The 19,779-nt window shown below is 32.6% G+C and overlaps 10 protein-coding genes across 10 annotated transcripts, besides 3 other annotated features; 9 read left to right on the forward strand and 1 right to left on the reverse strand.

Moving 5' to 3' along the window:
* Positions 1-27: 27 nt before the first annotated feature.
* Positions 28-3,666, forward strand: TVAGG3_0702600 (cullin-associated NEDD8-dissociated protein 1 family; the record flags this gene model as incomplete). Its single annotated transcript, XM_001309486.2, has 1 exon — positions 206-3,247. The coding sequence occupies one exon, from the start codon at positions 206-208 to the stop codon at positions 3,245-3,247; it is 3,042 nt and encodes a 1,013-aa protein (XP_001309487.1).
* A 1,043-nt stretch (positions 3,667-4,709) lies between these two features.
* Positions 4,710-5,945, forward strand: TVAGG3_0702610 (methionine gamma-lyase; the record flags this gene model as incomplete). Its single annotated transcript, XM_001309487.2, has 1 exon — positions 4,726-5,916. The coding sequence occupies one exon, from the start codon at positions 4,726-4,728 to the stop codon at positions 5,914-5,916; it is 1,191 nt and encodes a 396-aa protein (XP_001309488.1).
* Positions 5,946-6,063: 118 nt separating this feature from the next.
* TVAGG3_0702620 (uncharacterized protein) lies at positions 6,064-6,447 on the forward strand (the record flags this gene model as incomplete). Its single annotated transcript, XM_001309488.1, has 1 exon — positions 6,064-6,447. One exon carries the CDS (start codon positions 6,064-6,066, stop codon positions 6,445-6,447), a length of 384 nt encoding a protein of 127 aa, XP_001309489.1.
* Positions 6,448-7,142: 695 nt separating this feature from the next.
* Positions 7,143-7,172: a mobile genetic element.
* A 1,018-nt stretch (positions 7,173-8,190) lies between these two features.
* Positions 8,191-10,197: a mobile genetic element.
* Positions 8,200-9,273, forward strand: TVAGG3_0702650 (MULE transposase domain-containing protein; the record flags this gene model as incomplete). The annotated part of the gene is made up of 1 exon (XM_001309489.1): positions 8,200-9,273. The coding sequence occupies one exon, from the start codon at positions 8,200-8,202 to the stop codon at positions 9,271-9,273; it is 1,074 nt and encodes a 357-aa protein (XP_001309490.1).
* Positions 10,198-10,394: 197 nt separating the features above from the next.
* Positions 10,395-10,432: a mobile genetic element.
* Positions 10,433-10,723: 291 nt separating this feature from the next.
* Positions 10,724-11,692, forward strand: TVAGG3_0702670 (uncharacterized protein; the record flags this gene model as incomplete). The annotated part of the gene is made up of 1 exon (XM_001309490.1): positions 10,724-11,545. One exon carries the CDS (start codon positions 10,724-10,726, stop codon positions 11,543-11,545), a length of 822 nt encoding a protein of 273 aa, XP_001309491.1.
* Positions 11,693-11,986: 294 nt separating this feature from the next.
* TVAGG3_0702680 (uncharacterized protein) lies at positions 11,987-12,899 on the forward strand (the record flags this gene model as incomplete). Its single annotated transcript, XM_001309491.1, has 1 exon — positions 12,123-12,899. The coding sequence occupies one exon, from the start codon at positions 12,123-12,125 to the stop codon at positions 12,897-12,899; it is 777 nt and encodes a 258-aa protein (XP_001309492.1).
* Positions 12,900-13,041: 142 nt separating this feature from the next.
* On the reverse strand, positions 13,042-14,236 carry TVAGG3_0702690 (ribonuclease H-like superfamily; the record flags this gene model as incomplete). Its single annotated transcript, XM_001309492.1, has 1 exon — positions 13,232-14,236. One exon carries the CDS (start codon positions 14,234-14,236, stop codon positions 13,232-13,234), a length of 1,005 nt encoding a protein of 334 aa, XP_001309493.1.
* A 766-nt stretch (positions 14,237-15,002) lies between these two features.
* TVAGG3_0702700 (uncharacterized protein) lies at positions 15,003-16,604 on the forward strand (the record flags this gene model as incomplete). The annotated part of the gene is made up of 1 exon (XM_001309493.1): positions 15,003-16,604. One exon carries the CDS (start codon positions 15,003-15,005, stop codon positions 16,602-16,604), a length of 1,602 nt encoding a protein of 533 aa, XP_001309494.1.
* Positions 16,605-18,008: 1,404 nt separating this feature from the next.
* TVAGG3_0702710 (N-acetylmuramoyl-l-alanine amidase family) lies at positions 18,009-18,245 on the forward strand (the record flags this gene model as incomplete). Its single annotated transcript, XM_051243441.1, has 1 exon — positions 18,009-18,245. One exon carries the CDS (start codon positions 18,009-18,011, stop codon positions 18,243-18,245), a length of 237 nt encoding a protein of 78 aa, XP_051090028.1.
* A 309-nt stretch (positions 18,246-18,554) lies between these two features.
* Positions 18,555-18,986, forward strand: TVAGG3_0702720 (uncharacterized protein; the record flags this gene model as incomplete). Its single annotated transcript, XM_051243442.1, has 1 exon — positions 18,555-18,986. A coding segment is annotated over one exon (432 nt), but the record flags the coding sequence as incomplete, so codon positions are not given.
* Positions 18,987-19,779: the final 793 nt, after the last annotated feature.

Consider the following 19,779-nt stretch of genomic DNA (forward strand, 5'->3'; position numbering starts at 1 on the left):
GTATTAAAATATTAGAAATAAATTAGTTATTGATAAATTTATTATTTTGATTATGGAATATCTCAAAGAAAATGAGAAAATCTACAATCTTGGATTGTTTGAGTATAAATAAGTGCCTTATCATCTGTTCTAGCAATATTTGCTAATAAAAGTGATTTTTGTTTTTCAAAGTTTCCAATGATTTGACAAAAATTTTGGCCTTTGGATGGATCAAGGAGCATATAATGCTCTTTTAGAATTCCTTCAAAACGCTACAGCACAACACCAAGAACAACAAAATGCCGCTTTAGAAGTTTTTAACCAATTTATTAATGTAGAAACAATTCCTTACATCTTTGAAGCACTTAAACAATCATCTTCAACTCCAATTCGTAGTTTCTGCATTATATTACTCAGAAAGATACGTATTTCATGCCAAGAATCATTCGATGATGGAATTTATGAAATGATTGTTCAAAATTTAATAGAAAATATACTCAAAGAACAGCAATATACCATTCGCGCAAACATGGTAGAAGAATTAGCCGAATATCACTATATAAATACTGAGTTAATCACGAATTTTGCTCAAAATTTGTTTGAAAATCAAAATCTTATATCGACTGGTCTATATTTCATCTTAAAATTCATCGATTTTGATGATGAGTATGGTGATTTCATCAATCAAATGCTTCCTTTATTACAAAATCAATTTGAATCGAATGATGAACAGACAAGAACGCTTTCCTTTAAGATTTTCGAGAATGCTATATTCAGAGGCATCAAGTACATCGATATTTTGAATGAATGCGAATGGATTCCTGAATTAATTTTTAATCATTTGCAAAGAGTTTGTACATCCAATGCATCATTCGATGAAGCCAAAGCAGTCATTGATCTCATCGAACAGGCACTCGCTAGCGAGTTTTATTCAGGTTTTGATGAAAATCAACTAGAAATTTACACAGTTCTTGCAACCGGATTAGCAAATCAACAATTATCAGTTGATATTCGTCTATATATTATACAAGTTATCGATGATTTGTTCGAATTTCAAGTAGAAGAATCATTTTCAGAATCATTCCAGATTTTTATTGATTTAGCAGCAAACGTATATCAAGAATTGCCTGGATCTGAAGATTACAGGATTCCTCTTGATCTGTTAGTCAATTCTAAGTTTTATGAAATTTATAATAGGTCATTTATGAGTATTATTGAGATTCTTCAGCCATTTATCGAATCAGAAGATGAAGGAAAGATCGTTGTCAGCTTGAATATGTTTACAGATCTCTTTGCTTTGTTAGGAAAAGGGTATCTTCCTAATGCAGCATCAAATATCAATGATTTGATCGAACCAATGACAAAATATTGCCTCTACTATCTATCTATTGATAACGCTAATATAGTTAGCGCTGCTGCTCAATTTTCTCAGGAATTATTTTCGGCATTACCGAACGAAATGCAAAATAGCCTCACAGAACTTTGCACCTCGCTTGCTCAGAACATTAATTTCATGCCAAACATCAATGCTTTGGCAAATATTTTGATGGCCTCATCAGTTCCTCCAGAAAACCACTTGGAAATACTCGATGAGCTCTTATCCTCGCTTTCTAATACCGATTCACCTATATTTGCTGACTCATTGCTTCAAGCAATTGGATGTCTCATTGAAATTATGCCTCATGGCTATGATGAGCAGCTTTCTCAGCTTATTCCAGCTTTGAATACATTTATAGGAACAGGAGATAAGAATTTAGTCGCTCCTGCCTTCGAATGTTTTTCATCTTTAGTTGTAGCTTGCCCGAATCTGATTGTTAACCATGTAGAAGAGCTCGTTACAACAATTGTACAGCTGAACAAAGATTTGCATAACGCTATCTTTGATTCTGCTTTTTCATTATTAATAACTTTGGCTGGATACCTTCCAGATTCGATCCTTCCTCTCCTTGAACATGTTGATCAGTTCATTTATGACACAATTGTCAGACTCGACAGCATGAAACCCCATAAAGAAAAGCAAATTGAAGAAGAAGAGGAAGAATTCAACGAAGAAGAAAGCCAAAACGATGAAGAAGAGGAGAAAGATGAAGAAAGTGTCTTCGACATGAACGCTAAAACAGAATCTTTCGCAATCAGAGCGTTAGGAGAGTTAATGGTCTCATTTCCATCTCAATTACAGAACAGAATGCCATTTTTACTGACCATGATCAAAGAATTGAATTCAAGCTGCATGCCACAAGTCGTAGAAGCAGCTGTTCAAGCAGCAATTCCGCTTACAATGGCGATGATCAAAATTGGAAAGTCCGCTGATGATGTTTTAACAGCTGTATTGATGTCAACGCCTGTTGCTAATACAGTTAGTATATCAGCGGCCATTTGGACTGTCGTTGGAAGCGTTTTGGAGCAATTAGATCAAAATGGAATTGTTTCATCCATAGGATTGATCTCAGCTTTTGCTGCCGAAGCTGTTGGATGCGTAGAAGACAAGAGGCATCCATTCCATCCTGTTCTTCAGCCTCCAGTTCTCAGAGCCATCCAAATTTACTGCGAAAGAGGCGGAGTTGAAGCAAGCGAAGACATTTTATCAATAATTCAGTATATCATCGATACAATACAGAGTTCTAAGGAAGAAGAGGAAGAAATTAATTTTTCATTGATGGTCCTTTCATCACCTGCGATCGCTGCATGCGCTGTTGCATTGCAGAATGAAGAGATGCTTGAAATAGCTATAAATTATGCCTTAACTGTCTTGCAACAAAACGAATCCCAAAAATTAATCAGCTCTGCCATCGAATGTCTCATAATTATCACAAAGCATCATCCACAAATGATCGCAGAAAACGCTACTGCTGTCGCTGCCCAGATAGCTCCTTACTTAAGTAGTACAACTGAATGCGGAATTTCTGCAGTTTCATTAATTTTCGCTTTTAACCTGTTTGCGAACAAAATATTGACAGACAAAGAAGCAGAGAATTGTTTGTCAATGTTTGGTTGCAAAGGAGATTCAAAATATCTCCCTTTGGCCGCAATGTTTGTCTTCAAATGCGCTACAACAAATCCAACCGTTTTTTCAAATTGGAGTTTACAAATTTCTTGCGCTTTGTTGTCGGCAAACGATGCGATCAGAAGAGATGCATCTGAGGATATCATACAGAACTGCATCCAAATTGTAGGTCAGGATATGCAACAAAACGGAGATTCTCATGTAAGAGAAATTCTCGGATTCAATCAAAGATTGTTTAATAATTTAGCTACTTATTTCCAATAGAGTAATAAAGATTTAATACTATTTGTTTATTTTTATCATTCTTAGAGATATCATCTTAATGCTGTTATTGATGTAAATTATAATCTTTGTAAGTTAAAGCTCTTGATTAATTTGAGTAATTAAATCTATTCGAAGTGATTTATAATCAATTCGAGTTTAGATATAATAGAAAATTGAAAACGATTAAGAATTGAATCATAAAAGTAATAAAAAAATTACTGTATTTACTGATTTATTCCATTTCTTTGTGAAAAATTTAACGTCTCGTGTCGAATTGTGGTATATTGAAGAACGAAATTTCAAATTGCTTTAATTTGGGCAAAGATCCAATAGTTATCAATAGTAGAGCAGTTCTACATCAATATTTCGATACTTTGATTTTCCAAAATTTTTTCAAAAATCGAAATACGACATGAAAAATAATAATTTTGATAATATAAAATTTGATTTTGAAATTTTTTTGGAATGTAAGGTTGCAAAATTCAATGATTATCATTGAGAAAACATAATTCAGTAAAAGTAAATGCTACAAATGAATATATTTTATAACTAAATTTCAGTTCACAAGATAATTCCTTAAAAACACACTTTTTGCATAATGATTAATTTTTTTTTAAATATCAGATACGATAACATATGATTGCGAACCGCAGGTTATAATTACCATATTAATGCACTTCTAATTCCTTATATCCGAACCCTTAATATTAGGATTGATTTTTATTGCCAGTTTTGATCGAAGGATTCCTATACATCATCGAAGCAAGATTGAATGGTCTTTGAGTTGATCATAGGATTTGATTATACATCAAAAATCAAGCCAATTATAGCAGTGATGCTAATCAAAAAAGAGTAATTTCCTTTTTATCAAATATGAGCGAAAACGAACACAATGTTTAAATATCAGGTAGGATGCGCATATAAAATGATACTTATTACTTTTAATGTACTTGATATGCGAAAATCATGCAATTTCATTTCTGATAAAAAATAATTCGGAAGAGAATCTCGAGTTTAAAATCGATTCTTACATACCAAGGCATGTAGTTAACTAATTTAGTTACAGAAGCCATCATTCGTTTTTTCCTAGAATATTTATCTCAAAAATTATTTTGATCGAACATAATCATTACTTACTATATATTTCAATATTAACCAAAAATGGCCAATTTTTTTTGAAAGGGGATCTTTTCGGATTCAATTTTATTATCCTTTACTATAATGATATATTTTATAATATTATAGAATTCTGAGAGATTTATATTTTCTCCGCTAACGCTTCTTTCCAAAGAAAAAACGATGAAAATCTCGATCACAATAATTGAAAGCGGAAACGGTTATTTGTTAACAATTAAGAAAACAATTTCTTCAAAGAATAAAATTTAACAGATAGAGCATATAAAACTGTAATATTTTCTGATAACAACGATGAAGGAATTATTTGAATAAATGTAAATCTCAGTTCATTTTTAGACAACATGTCTCACGAGAGAATGACCCCAGCAACAGCATGCATCCATGCTAATCCACAGAAGGATCAGTTTGGAGCAGCCATCCCACCAATCTACCAAACATCAACATTCGTTTTCGATAACTGCCAACAGGGTGGAAACAGATTCGCTGGTCAGGAATCCGGCTACATCTACACACGTCTCGGCAACCCAACAGTTTCAAACCTCGAAGGCAAGATCGCCTTCCTCGAGAAAACAGAAGCATGCGTTGCCACATCTTCTGGCATGGGTGCCATTGCTGCTACAGTTTTGACAATCCTCAAGGCCGGAGATCACTTAATCTCCGATGAGTGCCTTTATGGCTGCACACATGCTCTCTTTGAGCACGCATTGACAAAGTTCGGCATCCAGGTCGACTTCATCAACACAGCCATCCCAGGCGAGGTCAAGAAGCACATGAAGCCAAACACAAAGATTGTCTATTTCGAGACACCAGCCAACCCAACACTCAAGATCATCGACATGGAGCGCGTCTGCAAGGACGCCCACAGCCAGGAGGGCGTCTTAGTTATCGCCGATAACACATTCTGCTCACCAATGATCACAAACCCAGTCGACTTTGGCGTCGATGTTGTTGTCCACTCTGCAACAAAGTACATCAACGGCCACACAGATGTCGTCGCTGGCCTTATCTGTGGCAAGGCTGACCTCCTTCAACAGATTCGTATGGTTGGTATCAAGGATATCACAGGATCTGTTATCAGCCCACACGACGCTTGGCTCATCACACGTGGCCTCTCAACACTCAACATCAGAATGAAGGCTGAGAGCGAGAACGCCATGAAGGTCGCTGAGTACCTCAAATCTCACCCAGCCGTTGAGAAGGTTTACTACCCAGGCTTCGAGGACCACGAGGGCCACGATATCGCTAAGAAGCAGATGAGAATGTACGGTTCAATGATCACATTCATCCTCAAGTCCGGCTTCGAAGGCGCTAAGAAGCTCCTCGACAACCTCAAGCTTATCACACTTGCAGTTTCCCTTGGTGGCTGCGAGTCCCTCATCCAGCACCCAGCTTCAATGACTCACGCTGTCGTTCCAAAGGAGGAGCGTGAGGCCGCTGGTATTACAGATGGCATGATCCGCCTTTCTGTCGGTATTGAAGATGCCGACGAACTCATCGCTGATTTCAAACAGGGCCTTGACGCTCTTTTATAAACTCTACTTAGTTTCTTGACTTTAATTAATTTTAGAAATTTTTAAATTTTCTCTTTTTTCACCCTTTATTTTCCCTATAATGCTCAAAAATCTTCTAATAATTCATTACCATTGCTAAACAAGCACGAACTTGGTCAAAAGTGACAAATGAACACAAGCTCTACTGAAGATAATTTCCAAGGATTGATTAACCAACTTGATGCAGTGTACGATAAAATGTCAGGTGCTAAAAGGAATCAAATCGTACAAGAACATGAAGCTTTAATTAAATTCACTAACGATTTTCAAAAAAATCAAACAAAATTTATAGGTGATTTCTTAGATATCGAATCGCCAATCCCTGAAAAAACTACTAAAATTGCTACTCCTGATACTATACAAGCGGCAAATCAACAATTTGATCAATTTTTGCAATTCAAACAGAAAAAGGAAATCCAGATTGATATATCAGCTCAAAAAGTAACTGATTTCAACAAAGAAATGTGCAATTCTATTAATGCATTTATGAGTACTTCAACATCAAATAATTAATTTGATACTACGACGATGAAAATACAAGAAGATTAATATTACAAGTTGTAATTATTTTTTCGCTATATTTATATCTATTTTCTTATGACTATTTTCGATCATATTCTCTTGATGTTATTTCAGTTAACAGATTTCTGAGAATAACTTATTCCATTATGAGTCTTTGTATTTTTTTTACATAATATACAATCAATTTTATTTTCGTTCATAATATTCGATTTCAATTTAAAAATTGATTCCAAATCATGTTGATTTAATTGTATTTTCTGATGCACACGGATTAATTGTTATGCTAATTTTTTTTCTTTTTCAATATAGAACAATTTTTTAAAATTTATTTTTATTTTTATATAAATATGGAGAGAGGGTCAAAGTTGCTATTTGTCACTTTTCCACAAGAATATAATGGGGAAAAAGTTATCATATAGTTGATCTCATTCACTGAGGTGAGAGATGCATGTAGTGTAATGGGATAAACAGTTGGATTGCTGCTCTAAGTCCTAGGTTCGAGACACATTGGCTTCATTTTTCTCTTTTTTATTGACGTAAACTATTCAATTTTTGTGTTCTCCATTCAAATTTCAGAATTTTTTTTGCAGATTTCACGCTACATTCGAAGTTACCTTTTGTAACAACCACCACTGCCTACGAAAGACGAAAGTGTGTCACGATTTCACCCGGAAATCCGACGGTTGTTTAAGAGTATGCACTTTTGTCACCTACTCTATAAATATGTATGGAAAATCAATTCAACGACTTAAAATAGTTTCTATATTTGGCATAGGTTGCCGATAAAATCGAAAAGTCTGTTTATGTAAGAAATTGTGATCATGATTTCCTTGAAATTGACATCAGGTTTTTCAATATTGAAATATTTCATAAAGTGGTTCAATAATCTTATTGGAAAATGATATGTTTGGATTTGATTTTTTCATATTGGATATAAAATATATTTGTAAACGATGGACTTGACTTTCTTAAACTGCAACGTCATCAACCGCTAAATAGATCGTTGAATTAAAACTACTTTTCAGAAAATAAATTGAATTTTTTGAATGGTTGGCAGTTTTCAATAAAAATCCTTGATAATAATTAAGGGTTTCGTTTTGCGAAAAAACGTACAATACGCAATTTCGCTAAAAAACATTTAGCTAGCAATTTCGACCTTTGACTCCACTCAAGACGTCACTTTTTTAATTTTGCGGTATCATATTTTTGGAAAATCTTTATGAATATTATATAAAAAGTCTCTTTAATATCTATATTTCATATTTTTATCGATTTTTAAAGTTTTTGCGAAAAGTATTCAATTATTTTTGCTATTTGGTCGGGTAAATGTCAGATTTGCGACATTTTCTGATATGATATTCAGATTCTACGTTGATAATAATGCTTATAGAACCCTCTTGCTATTGTGTCAAAATTGCGAAACCGATAGCAAAAATATCTCGCAATATCAAAATTGAGATATTGAGTGAATTATGCATTATAGAGATTAAAAATCTGATTTGTGAAAACATCTCATCAGTTTCTAGCTAATTCAAAAATCTTTACTATCTTATTCGATTAAAATGAAAAGGGAATAGTTTCATTATGCTTTAAATGACAGCCTTATAATCTAATCATAGTTTTCGCTCAATATGCAGCATTTTTTTTTCGAAATCTATGGTCAATATCCTAAATACTGATTGCTTTGCATTCATATCTCTTACATTTTCTATACCCACATCACTATTCATTGCTATTCCAGAGATGTACGCTCAAAAACCACGTGCAATCAAACGATTTGCAGAGAGAATACATGCTCTTCAAACTAGATATTCTCCTGACGATGTTGTGTCATTGCAAATCTTTGTTCACACAGTACAAGAAGAATCTCCAGATGATCTCATTGCATTTGAAGTCTCAGACAATAATATGTGTTTCTATTACGCGCCTTTTGAAGGCAAAGCTTATGCGCATAGTATCAAGACATTTCATATAGACAGCACCTATAAATTGTTGCGATCAAACATTCCATTGTATGCATTTACTGGCAAAATCAAAGATTTTCACATTTTCCCTTTTTTATATTTCTTTTGTCAACCAGACACTTATCAAAACATTCAAGTTTGCGTGTGCGCCTATCTCAGATGGGTAACAATTGAGCCAGAATACATTAGCATGGACTGTGCTCCACAGATAGCTCAAGCAATAGAAGAAAGCATTCCACAAGCTCAAATACTTTGGTGCGGAGTACATGTTCTTCGTGCAATTCTTCGCAAATCAAATAAGTTTTCTTCTCAAGAAAAATTTGAACAATTCTATAATTTGATGAAGGATTTAGTCTTCAAATTAGATGCAGAACATGAGGAAGAAGCAAATGCTGCCTATGATCAAGTTCTGGAGTTGCTCGACACAGATCCAACAGCATCTCAATACTTTAACAGACAATGGCGTTACAACATATCAAGATGGATTGCTCGTGACAGGCGTGAAGGCGACGCAACTAACAATATTGCCGAAGCTCATTTTAGAACACTCAAACATGACTATTTTCCTGATCGAAAAAATCTCAGAATTGATGATGTTATTATAGAAATTTATACAAAAGTGATACCATCTTTCGTTATCAAACTCAAAATTGATCAAAATCCAGCAGATGACCGTGTCATTAGGATCATGGAAAAAGCAACTAACGCAGAAATTGATGTAAAAAGACAAAGAAAAATCGAGAGTATTTCAATGCTCAATAGATTGCTCAATGCTGTTAGTGATGACTCAATAGATCCCACTAAAATATATCCTACCTTGAAAGTATTATTACAAAGAACTCATTTTATTTAATTTTGATTTTAATTTGAGATTAAATTATTAAATTTTAATTCTTTATTTTTTAGGATTGTTAGCTTTGTAAGATTGCTTTCTCACAAGAGAAAACAAGTATAAGGTTTAAGCTGTATGTATTAAAGTTATAAATATTTGATTTTAAAAAAAATCAAGATTTTAAACTTTAAAGGTATTAATTATGATTATCTTTCTTTAGCTTTACATGCTGTATGCTACTTTTGGAAACTGCTCTATTGTATTAGAATGTTTTTAAATTTTGCACCTAAAAATGCGTAATATTAAAAATTAAGGTATTAATTATGATTATCTTTCTTTAGCTTTACATGCTGTATGCTACTTTTGGAAACTGCTCTATTGTATTAGAATGTTTTTAAATTTTGCACCTAAAAATGCGTAATATTAAAAATTAAGGTATTAATTATGATTATCTTTCTTTAGCTTTACATGCTGTATGCTACTTTTGTCTTTGAGACATTCCATAATTTAAGTTAAGAAGCTTTAAAAAAAGCAAAAAAATGTAATAAAATAAAAAAATTTTTAGTATCGATAATCTGAAATATGTTGTTTACTTAAACCGCGAGCGAAGCGAGGGGCTTAGTTTCGTACAATCTTTTTTCGAATCTGTTCTTTTCGTCAGCCGCGAGCGAAGCGAGTGGCTTAGTTTCGTAATTTCATACAATCTTTTTTCGAATCTGTTATTTTTGTCAACCGCGAGCGAAGCGAGTGGCTTTTTATTTTTAAATTTTTTTTCTTCCTTACTTTTTTTCCCTTACTTACAAATTTGATAGTAACTTACCAAATCTCTCTATCATATAATAATAAATTAATCCATTTTTTGTTTCAAATCTAACACTTTACATTTCTGACATGTAAACATGTCACTTTTCACTTCACCTCACTGGGCAAGTTTGTGCCCCCCTCATTTGATTTTTATATAAAATAGTTATATATTAGAAAATAATATGAGTTTATGTGATATTATTTTTCAGAAGATTTTGTGTTCTTATTCAAAATTTTATTTTTTTATTAAAAAGAATCTTTACAAAATATACATTTACTTTAATTAATATTTAAAAACGTGCTCTATCAAAAGTCCAAAAATTCAATATTTTAGCTTTTCTGAGGTGTCACTTCTGATGAATTTCTGTTTACAACAGCATAAGTTCCTTAATTAATGAGCATACGATTCAGTCATTTTGTAAATGGATCTTTTCAATGAATATTGTTAAAGCTCAAAATTTTAATGGCATTATGATCATAACAATTGTTTCGAAAATATATTTTTATTCCGCAACAGTTTGAAATAGTTATCAAAAATCTCTCAACTAAAAATCATAAAGATTGAATTAAGGGATTAATACATTCCAATCTAAAAACAAGAATTTTGAAATATTTACAAAAATTCAATGCTTATTTCATTTTTTTTTTACATATATCTGAAATTCAAATGACAATTCTTAAACCTCGATCATCAAACATTCTTGTTACGGATTCTGATCCCTTGCCGCAGTCTATTTCTCCTTCATTAATTAATTTGAGACAAGAATTATCTCAGCAGCAAATAATATCAAAACCAAGGGGTGTCAAGACTAATATTCAATTTTACCAAGAGATGTCATATGAACAAGCTTGTTTTGGGCTCCTCAATATATTCACAAATAATTATGACAAAGCATGCAATGATATTAGCATAATTTCAGATTATTTATCAGTAAGAGACTTACGTACCTTAGTTCGAGTATTAAATTTATGTGAAATCTCAGATTTATTTAATCATAGAAAACCAGTTTTATGCCTCATGATTCAGAGTTTCTTAAATCAACCATTAATGAAAGACCTTTATACAGATGTAATTTTAACGAAGCCATCCCAACTCTATCCAGATAATACCTATACAATCGATAATTTCATTTATAACAAAAATGATGAACTCAATGTTTCCAAAAACATAGAATTAAATAGCAATACAAAAGATGAGTCATCAACCATTATTAAAGTACATCATTTCTCAAAAATTGACGGTAAATCGTCAAAAACTTTTAGTTCAAATCCGATTCCACAACATATTCAGTTTCAAAAATGTGAACTTTTGATCAAAAGTGCAGAATCTCCTTTTGTAATCGATCCGATAGATAATTTTACATATTCTAAGTCAGATGTAGAAAAATTGAAGCAAACAGTCACAACCTTATCAAATAGGCTTACCGAAATGGAACGAAATGTTTCTGCATTAGAAACCAAAATTTCAGAAATCGAAAACAAAATTTAGGATAAGCATGGGACATGGAAGCATATAATGCTTTAAAATTCAGTAAGGATTTTAATCCCATTGCTCTATTTCGATCACCACATATTTATTATTATTTTTTTATAATTTCTTTCAGAATTGTAACAATACGCAAGAATCAACAAAGATTACGATATACTCAATACTTCATTTTAGGGATATGGTTCAAATGGACTCAAGGAAGGTGAATTCCGAGTGTAAATGCAGTCCATTATTTACTTAATCATATCTTTTTATATATTTTTACATTGTTTTTAATCTAAATATCTTGTTTTTAAGTTTAACTGCTTATCATCTTCAATTTTTGAAATGAAACAGAGAAGTTATCAGAGTTTTGCATTAATTCACATGAAAGTTACATAAAGGAGATAAATAATTGAGATTGATTTCCATCTTCTGAGTGTTTTACAAAATTACTCTTTAAATAAAGCCTCTTTCTAAGTTAATGTTCATTTCAACCAAAACTTTATCTGACAAAAATTCTGATTTGCAAATTTGTCAGCTTTTTCGGATATTCAATTTTTATACATTCAATTTCTGTACATCCGAACTCTTGAGAATGCAACAGCCTGAACAAACCGAAAATCGGCCAGATCAAGCTCCCGAAACTCCAATCAATGCTCAAATTTCGGATAAAACAACATCAAAACCATCAAACAAAAAGAGAAATTTCACAACTGCGATGTCTCAAGAGCAAGTGAAAGAGGCCCTTGCTAGGATCTTCTCTTCGTATTACGAACGTGACAATCTCAATGAAGCAGCGATTTCGGATAATTTGTCTGTCAGAAAATTACGTGTCATTATTCACACACTAAGACTTTCCAACGTTGTAGAAACTAGCGTGAGGAAGCCATACTTGTGTGAATTATTGATAAAATTCTTGCAATCAGATTTAATGATCCTAAAGTACAAAAAATACAGTGAAGAGAAAGAAAGAAGTGCTAAAAGAAGAGCAGAGAAGAAATTAGAAATGGAGCATCAACGCGAAGCTCAGCAACCAAAAGAAAATCACACTGACACAAAAGCGAACGATTCAACGACTTCGATTCGTACAAGATCACACCAGCATACTGTAGAACCAGAAATGGAAAAACAGCAAGTGAATGAAAATGCTCAAGAGCAAAAAAGTATTGCCCCACAAAAAATTGAAACAGAAACTTCTATCCAGTTTACAACTGTGCCTCAAACACTAATGAATGCATCACATGCTATACTCGCACTACAAAAATTGAATAAAGTTATTTGGACGTTGTCCGATAAAATAACTGAGCTTGAAAAAGCAATCTCAATTCTTGTTGTACGTATATCGGAAGCTGAACAAATGTATGGGTTATAACTTTGTTTTTTTATATAAAATTGTTAGTTATTTGTTTTAATCGTATTTTCTTCATTTTCTTTTCAGCCTTTTCTTCAACACACTTGGATGTCTCGAATATCCATTTTATGCCAAAGATTACTCCGCTTTTACTATAATTTCCTTTAAATTGTTTAGATTTCGGTTTCACATTCATTTTATTCTCCATCACAACCAAAAATCCAATTAAACAAACGTCAAACTCATATGATAATAAACTTATTTATGAAATTAAAATAATTCAGATTCAATGTTCTGAATTTCACCTTATACTCTATAAAATATTAAACTATTCCAATAATATACTCTATATTTTATTGTTTGGGTGCGTTTTCTTCAATAAACTTTGCAGCATTTTCACAACATTCGACAAAATATTCTTTTGGATGTTTTAGACTCTTCTTTGTATCTGGATCCATCATGTCGTATCCCTGAACAATGCACCATGCTCTTGAGAAATTTGAATATGCAAATTTCAATTTTGAACTTCTTTTAAGCTGATCTACATGAGATGCAGTAAATGAAGCATTTTTGGCAATGGAAGGAGCTAAGATTCCATACTGTTTCTGGAATTCTTCAAATTTTTTAGCTTTATCTTTGGAATATTCAATAACATTATCAGTTCCGTATTTTGTAATTGCAGAAATACCAGCAAGAGCGGTAAGAACAATATCATGGCATGAATATCTCCAAAAATCTTCTGAAAGCATTTTTTCAAATGGAGCGATTTCATTACGGCATTCGTACGTGAATTTGGCAAAGTCAAATGATTTCTTTTGCTTTATTGCTTCTATACAGAGATCGTATTCTTCACATAAATTTCCATTTTCGCAAACTTCTTTGAGGCTTCTGTTAGGAAAATATGTTCCTTTGCAGCCAAAAGTCTGGGTATCAAATGCATTTTCGAAGTTAATTTTAATTCCGACTTCGGTCATTGAAGCGAAATCACAAATAAAATCGAAACATATTATTCTTATGTTATCTTGTGTTAAAAGAGCTGATAGACCATCGTAAACTTCTGGACAATTCGGTATTTTAACCATAAATCCTGGTTGTATATTTAAAGGAATTGGAGTTTCAACGTTTGGATCGAAAACATCATCTGCATAGCATTGAGCTATCTGAATTAATCCTAATGAGTTAGGAATAGCTCCTAGATTGAAGCCTTCGCAGTCTAAAGAAACACAAATTCGTTTTCCTTGGCACATTTCGCCAATCATTTTCTGTACCCATGTAAGGAATTCCTCGACATTCTGTGTTGCTGTTACAATTTTGTGATCAACTCCAGTTATGTCGCAGTGGATTGAATTCGGGTACATTTTTAAATGAAAAATGTGACATTTTTTGGATTTTCATCACTTAGCTTAGTGACTGCTAATGATGAGAAAGATCCATACAAATATTTTTGCATCATGATTCATCCCACTGCTTATATGTAGCTTTGAGGACAGAGTGTATGCATACAATTTCATTTTTTACTTTGCTTGTGTTAGAGAAGAAAAATAAGAGCTGAATTATCTATATATTATCGAAACATTACGATAAATCATTAATTTTTTTTGTTACAATCAAATTCGGAAAAAATTTTTTATCAAAAAGTTTTGTTTCATTCATGAGTCCCTCTGTTCACCTTAGACACTACTATTTACTTGAGATTTCATATCTATATTAGAATCTTTTCCTAAATTAAAACTTATATTATTTCTGTTTACATGAATTCTGCTCCTAAATGAAAGCCAAGAGCTTGAATTTAGTTACATGTTTCATATATCTTTTATACAATTAATGATTTGGAATTTTTTTAATAATTTATATATATGAATTGAATCTTGAGGGATGTGAATAAAGACTTTATTTTCTCTAGAATGCAAATCATATCAATGAGGTTTTCTAAGGATATTCCTTTAATTTAAAAATTCAGATTAAAATTTTTCTTTTTTCCGCAATTTAACTTAGCATATTAATATCTGTGATAGATGTATAATCATGTGGTATATGCCGTTTTACAAACATTGATGGGTCAAAAGTGTCACCTATCGGCACATCATAGTCTTGAATGAACTTTTTTTTACAAAATTTTTGCTAATGAGCAAAAGGGAATCAGTCCAGGAGCTCCTATCAAAGAATGTAGATCCTGACTCCGAACTCTTCTGGAAGACCTTCCAGCAGGCAATACTACGTTCAGACAATTCTCCTTTCGATAGAAGAGGAATCTTAAACTTGAAAATCCTATTTTCGAACGATCAACTGACACCAGCAAAGGTCGGAACCCTCGCGAAACTACTAATGTACTCAGGCCAAGGCCTTGGATCTACCTTCGCCCAAGATTTGGGTGAAATCTTCAACGAGATCTTCTTTTCAGAGAAGGATCCAACCTACAACGAAGCATTTGAGTACGCTTCAGCCCTTAGAAACCTTTGCGTTACCAATCCATCCATAAAACTACCCATTTTCGAAACAATTTTCGAAAATTTCACTCATTTCCTTTCCAACCAGCCGAATGTATCCAGTATTACCATCTCCCAGATATTCTTACTGGAAATTGCCTTGATTACCGGCAAGGAATGCGCCAAACAGAGTTTCACCCAAAAAGGAGATCCGCTCTGTATCACGGGAGCGATCAAGATCCTTGAATCTGTATCGGATTCGACAGTCCAGATCACTATCACCGAATGGATCTGGAGATCAATGAAGCTTGTCGATCCGAAACACAAAGTTTTTCCAAATGCGCTTGGAAAGTACTCCGGAATCTACGATATCACGAAGAACGACTTCAGAACATCCCTACATAACTTCATTACTACCCTTAACGATGAAGTTTCTTCGACTTCCCCATTACATATCCCATTCAAGTCGATGAGTGCCGGAAAGACCATTATCCACCGCAGCGGATGTTTCGATGTCAATATGGACAACATTGCCATCTTCTTCTACGAAAAACCGAAAGAATTACCTGATGTAATAATTTTCCGCACAAATTACATAACAACGGGTAATGTCAACAAGACATCGATGATTTTCGAATCACGCGAGAAAGTTTCCGGATTCCAAGGTGTCGGCGAATCATCTCCCACGAAATTCTCCATCTCATTCGAGACGAAACCAACACAAGAAGTCACGAAAGAGTATCTCAGGAGAATAAAGAACAACAAGATGACGAGAACATCCGAAGACATCCAAACTCCACAGAGATCTCGTGTCAATGCTGATAAAGAGAAACCAGACACGAGAGGTATCAAATTACCAATGAAATCACCAGGATCAAAGGAGAAGAAACAGAATGAAATGGCATTGATCGAAGCACAACTCAAAGAATATCATGATTCTTCGATCAGAGCAATCGAAACTGATTTCAACACTTCTGTTTCTGCTTTGAACGACATCACTGAGAAATTGACTGGAATCGAATCTTCTCTCAACCAGTTGCTCTCTCAACACGAAGACATCACAAAGGCAACAACGAAATCTAACGAAGACTTGAGTAAAAACATCACACAACTCAGGAATGATTTCGAAAAGAATCATGCAGATGCAATGAAGAAGAGAGAGAGCTTGAAGAAGATGGCGATCGAAGCAATCAACAACGAGAACTCAAAGATCGTTAACACGACAGCGGAAGGATTCCAATACAACGCAATTGTTGGACTTGCTGCTGCATTAGATTCTGTTCAATCTCTAATCGTTTAATTTTATCACTTTTTTTTACAATTTCTTTTAAACAATTAACATTATTACAATACATTACCATTCACATGTAGATTGAAATATCACAATTTAAATATCTTACTTTTTAAATATAATTTCTGAATTAAAAAATTTACTTATTTTCTTTAAACTACTCTTACAAAATATTCTTATTCACATACAGATTGAAATATAGGAGAAAATTTGTGTTTGAGATTTACAAAATAAATAAAGAAATTTGGTTATTCTATATACTTGAAATCATTTTCCTTGCATGTAAATTACAAGAAATGTTATAACATTCTTGATTTATAAACTTATTATAATTTTGTTTCGTGATATTTATAATTGTTGGAACAATATAACTATTTGATGCGCGTTGTTGTATTTAGATAGGAATATATTACCTCTATTAGATCGCTGGTGGGCGTATTACTACATTTCATATTTAATCGAAGGGTTGTCATTTAATAAATTCTTTAACATTGCTAGTGTTCATCTTTTTCCTATCTCTCAATTATGCTTTCAACAATTTTATAACGAAATCATTTTATTTTAGTAGTAGGATAGGATGGGATTTGTGACTTTTTTTGTAAACGTAAGAATTCATACAATATCGAGCGATTTTGTATCATTTTTTAACATATTAATTTTAAAATAATTTATTTTTTTATTCTTACATAAATGACCCAACAAGTAAAACCAGATAAAATAGATTATCGAATTTTAGAGGATGGTGTTCCTGTTTATATTCAAAGATTTAAAGGGAAGCAATATTATAGAATTGTTTAAATCCTGAATGGGTTAAACTTCAATTTAAAAAGGAAGACTGTGAATTATTAAATGAATATGAAAGCCAAAATAAGCTAATGAGATATAAATATAATGATAAAGAATATTTAATTTCATGGAATCAATGGAGTCATAAACTTTAAAAAGAATTTGATGAGTTCAACATAGAACTTTAAGAAACTAATGATTATTTGAATTTATGAAATCAATTATTTGATTCATTCTTTCTTCAATCTCTTCTATTCTTTTTGTTAAATCATCTATTTTCATTAATGAGGTGATTCTTGATTGAGGAATAGATTTCAAACTAACCACTCCTTTTATTTTTGAAATTTTGAATCCATCAACTTTAAACATTTTATTCAATTTACACGTTGTCAATTCTTCAAATAATTTTTTATTATTAGCATAATAGTCATTAAATTCTTCAACAGATGAAAAAATTTTTATTTCAGTAATTGGTTTAACAACGTTTATTTTTTGTTGAACATTTCCACTTTCATTTATTTCTTCCTCCTCTGTTTCATTTATTTTTAAAATCGGTTTCATTTATCATTAAATAAAAATTAGAATATAAGTGATGAAATATATTTTTTAATTAATATTAAATCAACTATGGCTGCAGGATTCTTTAAAAAATTATGGGATGGAATTAAGAAAGCTGCGGGTTGGGTTCATAAAAAGATTATTAAACCCATTGCAAACTTTTTGGCACCAGTAGCGAAAACGGCAGGAACTATCATAGGTGGAGTATTAGGTACTAAAGCAGGTAATCCCGCGATGGGAGCACAAGCAGGTAACGCAATTGGTGGAATAGCTGAAGGAATACTTAATAAAATAGGAGGTAGATAGTGGAAAAATAAATAAATATTATTTTTATCTTAGTATCGGTTGTAGTCTTTGATAAACTTTTTCTCCTTTATTTAATATTTCTCTTATTGGGGCGGCTTTTGGTGTTATTGATTCAGCAACGTCACTAATTGCTTCTTTATTCTTAAATATCCAATTTGCTCCCTTCTTCAATGTTTCCCAAACTTTATGCGCTCCTCTTTTTACTTTATCCCACAGTTTCTTAAATATACCTGCAGCCATAGTTGATTATTTCATTAAAATTAAAAATTCATTTTCATCTTTTAATTTTGATTTTTTATTTATTAATAAATGACGACTAACTATTTAGTGCCAAACACCAAACCGATTAATGGAAATGTGTTTCATTCATTCGAAAAGATAAATGAAATATTCGCAAAGAATGACGGTAGAAGATATTATAGAGAACTTGAAAGTTCATGCTATGACTCTGATGCTCCATATTTTGATGATAAACAAACTCATTTAAGAATTACAAATCCGGCTCATGATGTGAACCAATTAGGTGACACATATATTAAACGCAAAGTTAAAGCAACTCTAGTTTCAAATAAAGCTTTCACATGTGATGCCGCTTTTAAATGCATGCGTTTATTCGTTGGTTACAAATCATCAAATCAAAGCTTTAAACAATTAGAAGTAGAAACCGAAAGAGGTGATGCCGGTTATCTTCAGATGGATTGCGCCCGTGAATCTTTCGCATTTGCAACATATAAACCAAAATCAGAAAGGAAAGTTAAAAAGTTTGTTCATTCGTTATATAATAATGTTCAAAAATATGATAACTCAGTATGTGGTAAATATATTGACCCCTCAGAAGTTTTCAAGAACGCAAATGAAGAAGTTGATATCACTTTTGATATGATTATTCCGGTAAATGATTTGTTAGCATTTCAGGCGTTCGATGATTATCCTAAATCATTTGGTGATATCATTCTTAAATATTATGTTTTCAGGGATACTTTAGTATTTTGTCAGGTTGACCCGTTAAGAGTTGCTGATTTACAAAATTACGTTTATGAAAAGATAACTGATGAAAATTATGAAAAGATTATGAATCATGTTTATAAATATGATCGCAAATTCCAACAAATCGGACTTCCTACCAAATTAATTACAAGCTTAGCCGCTACATCTGCTGACGCAACAGTTGATGACGTTATTATTTCATGCACAAAGATGGAAGTTTTAGAGGATAAATGTATTACACCAGGATACGGTTTAATTGAAGAATCAGTTAAAGCAATACCACGTTTATTCAGTAAGGAAGATCCATTCATGATTCCAGCTCAACATATTGACGTTCGTTCACTAAATGGAGGTTGCATCACTCCTGAAGGTATTAGCTCAGATTTCTCATACGCTCTTCATAATGTTACAGATGTTGTGTTAACATTTCCGAAGAATGCAATGCAAAGAACAGTTTTAGAAAATCCAATGCTTCGAGGTCTTCAGGTCACTATAGATTCCAGAAACTTCCCCGATCAAGCGATGTCCACAGTGGGCGACATATTCT

The sequence above is a fragment of the Trichomonas vaginalis genome, chromosome III, assembly GCF_026262505.1.
Source record: "Trichomonas vaginalis G3 chromosome III, whole genome shotgun sequence".
NCBI classification, from domain to species: domain Eukaryota; phylum Parabasalia; order Trichomonadida; family Trichomonadidae; genus Trichomonas; species Trichomonas vaginalis.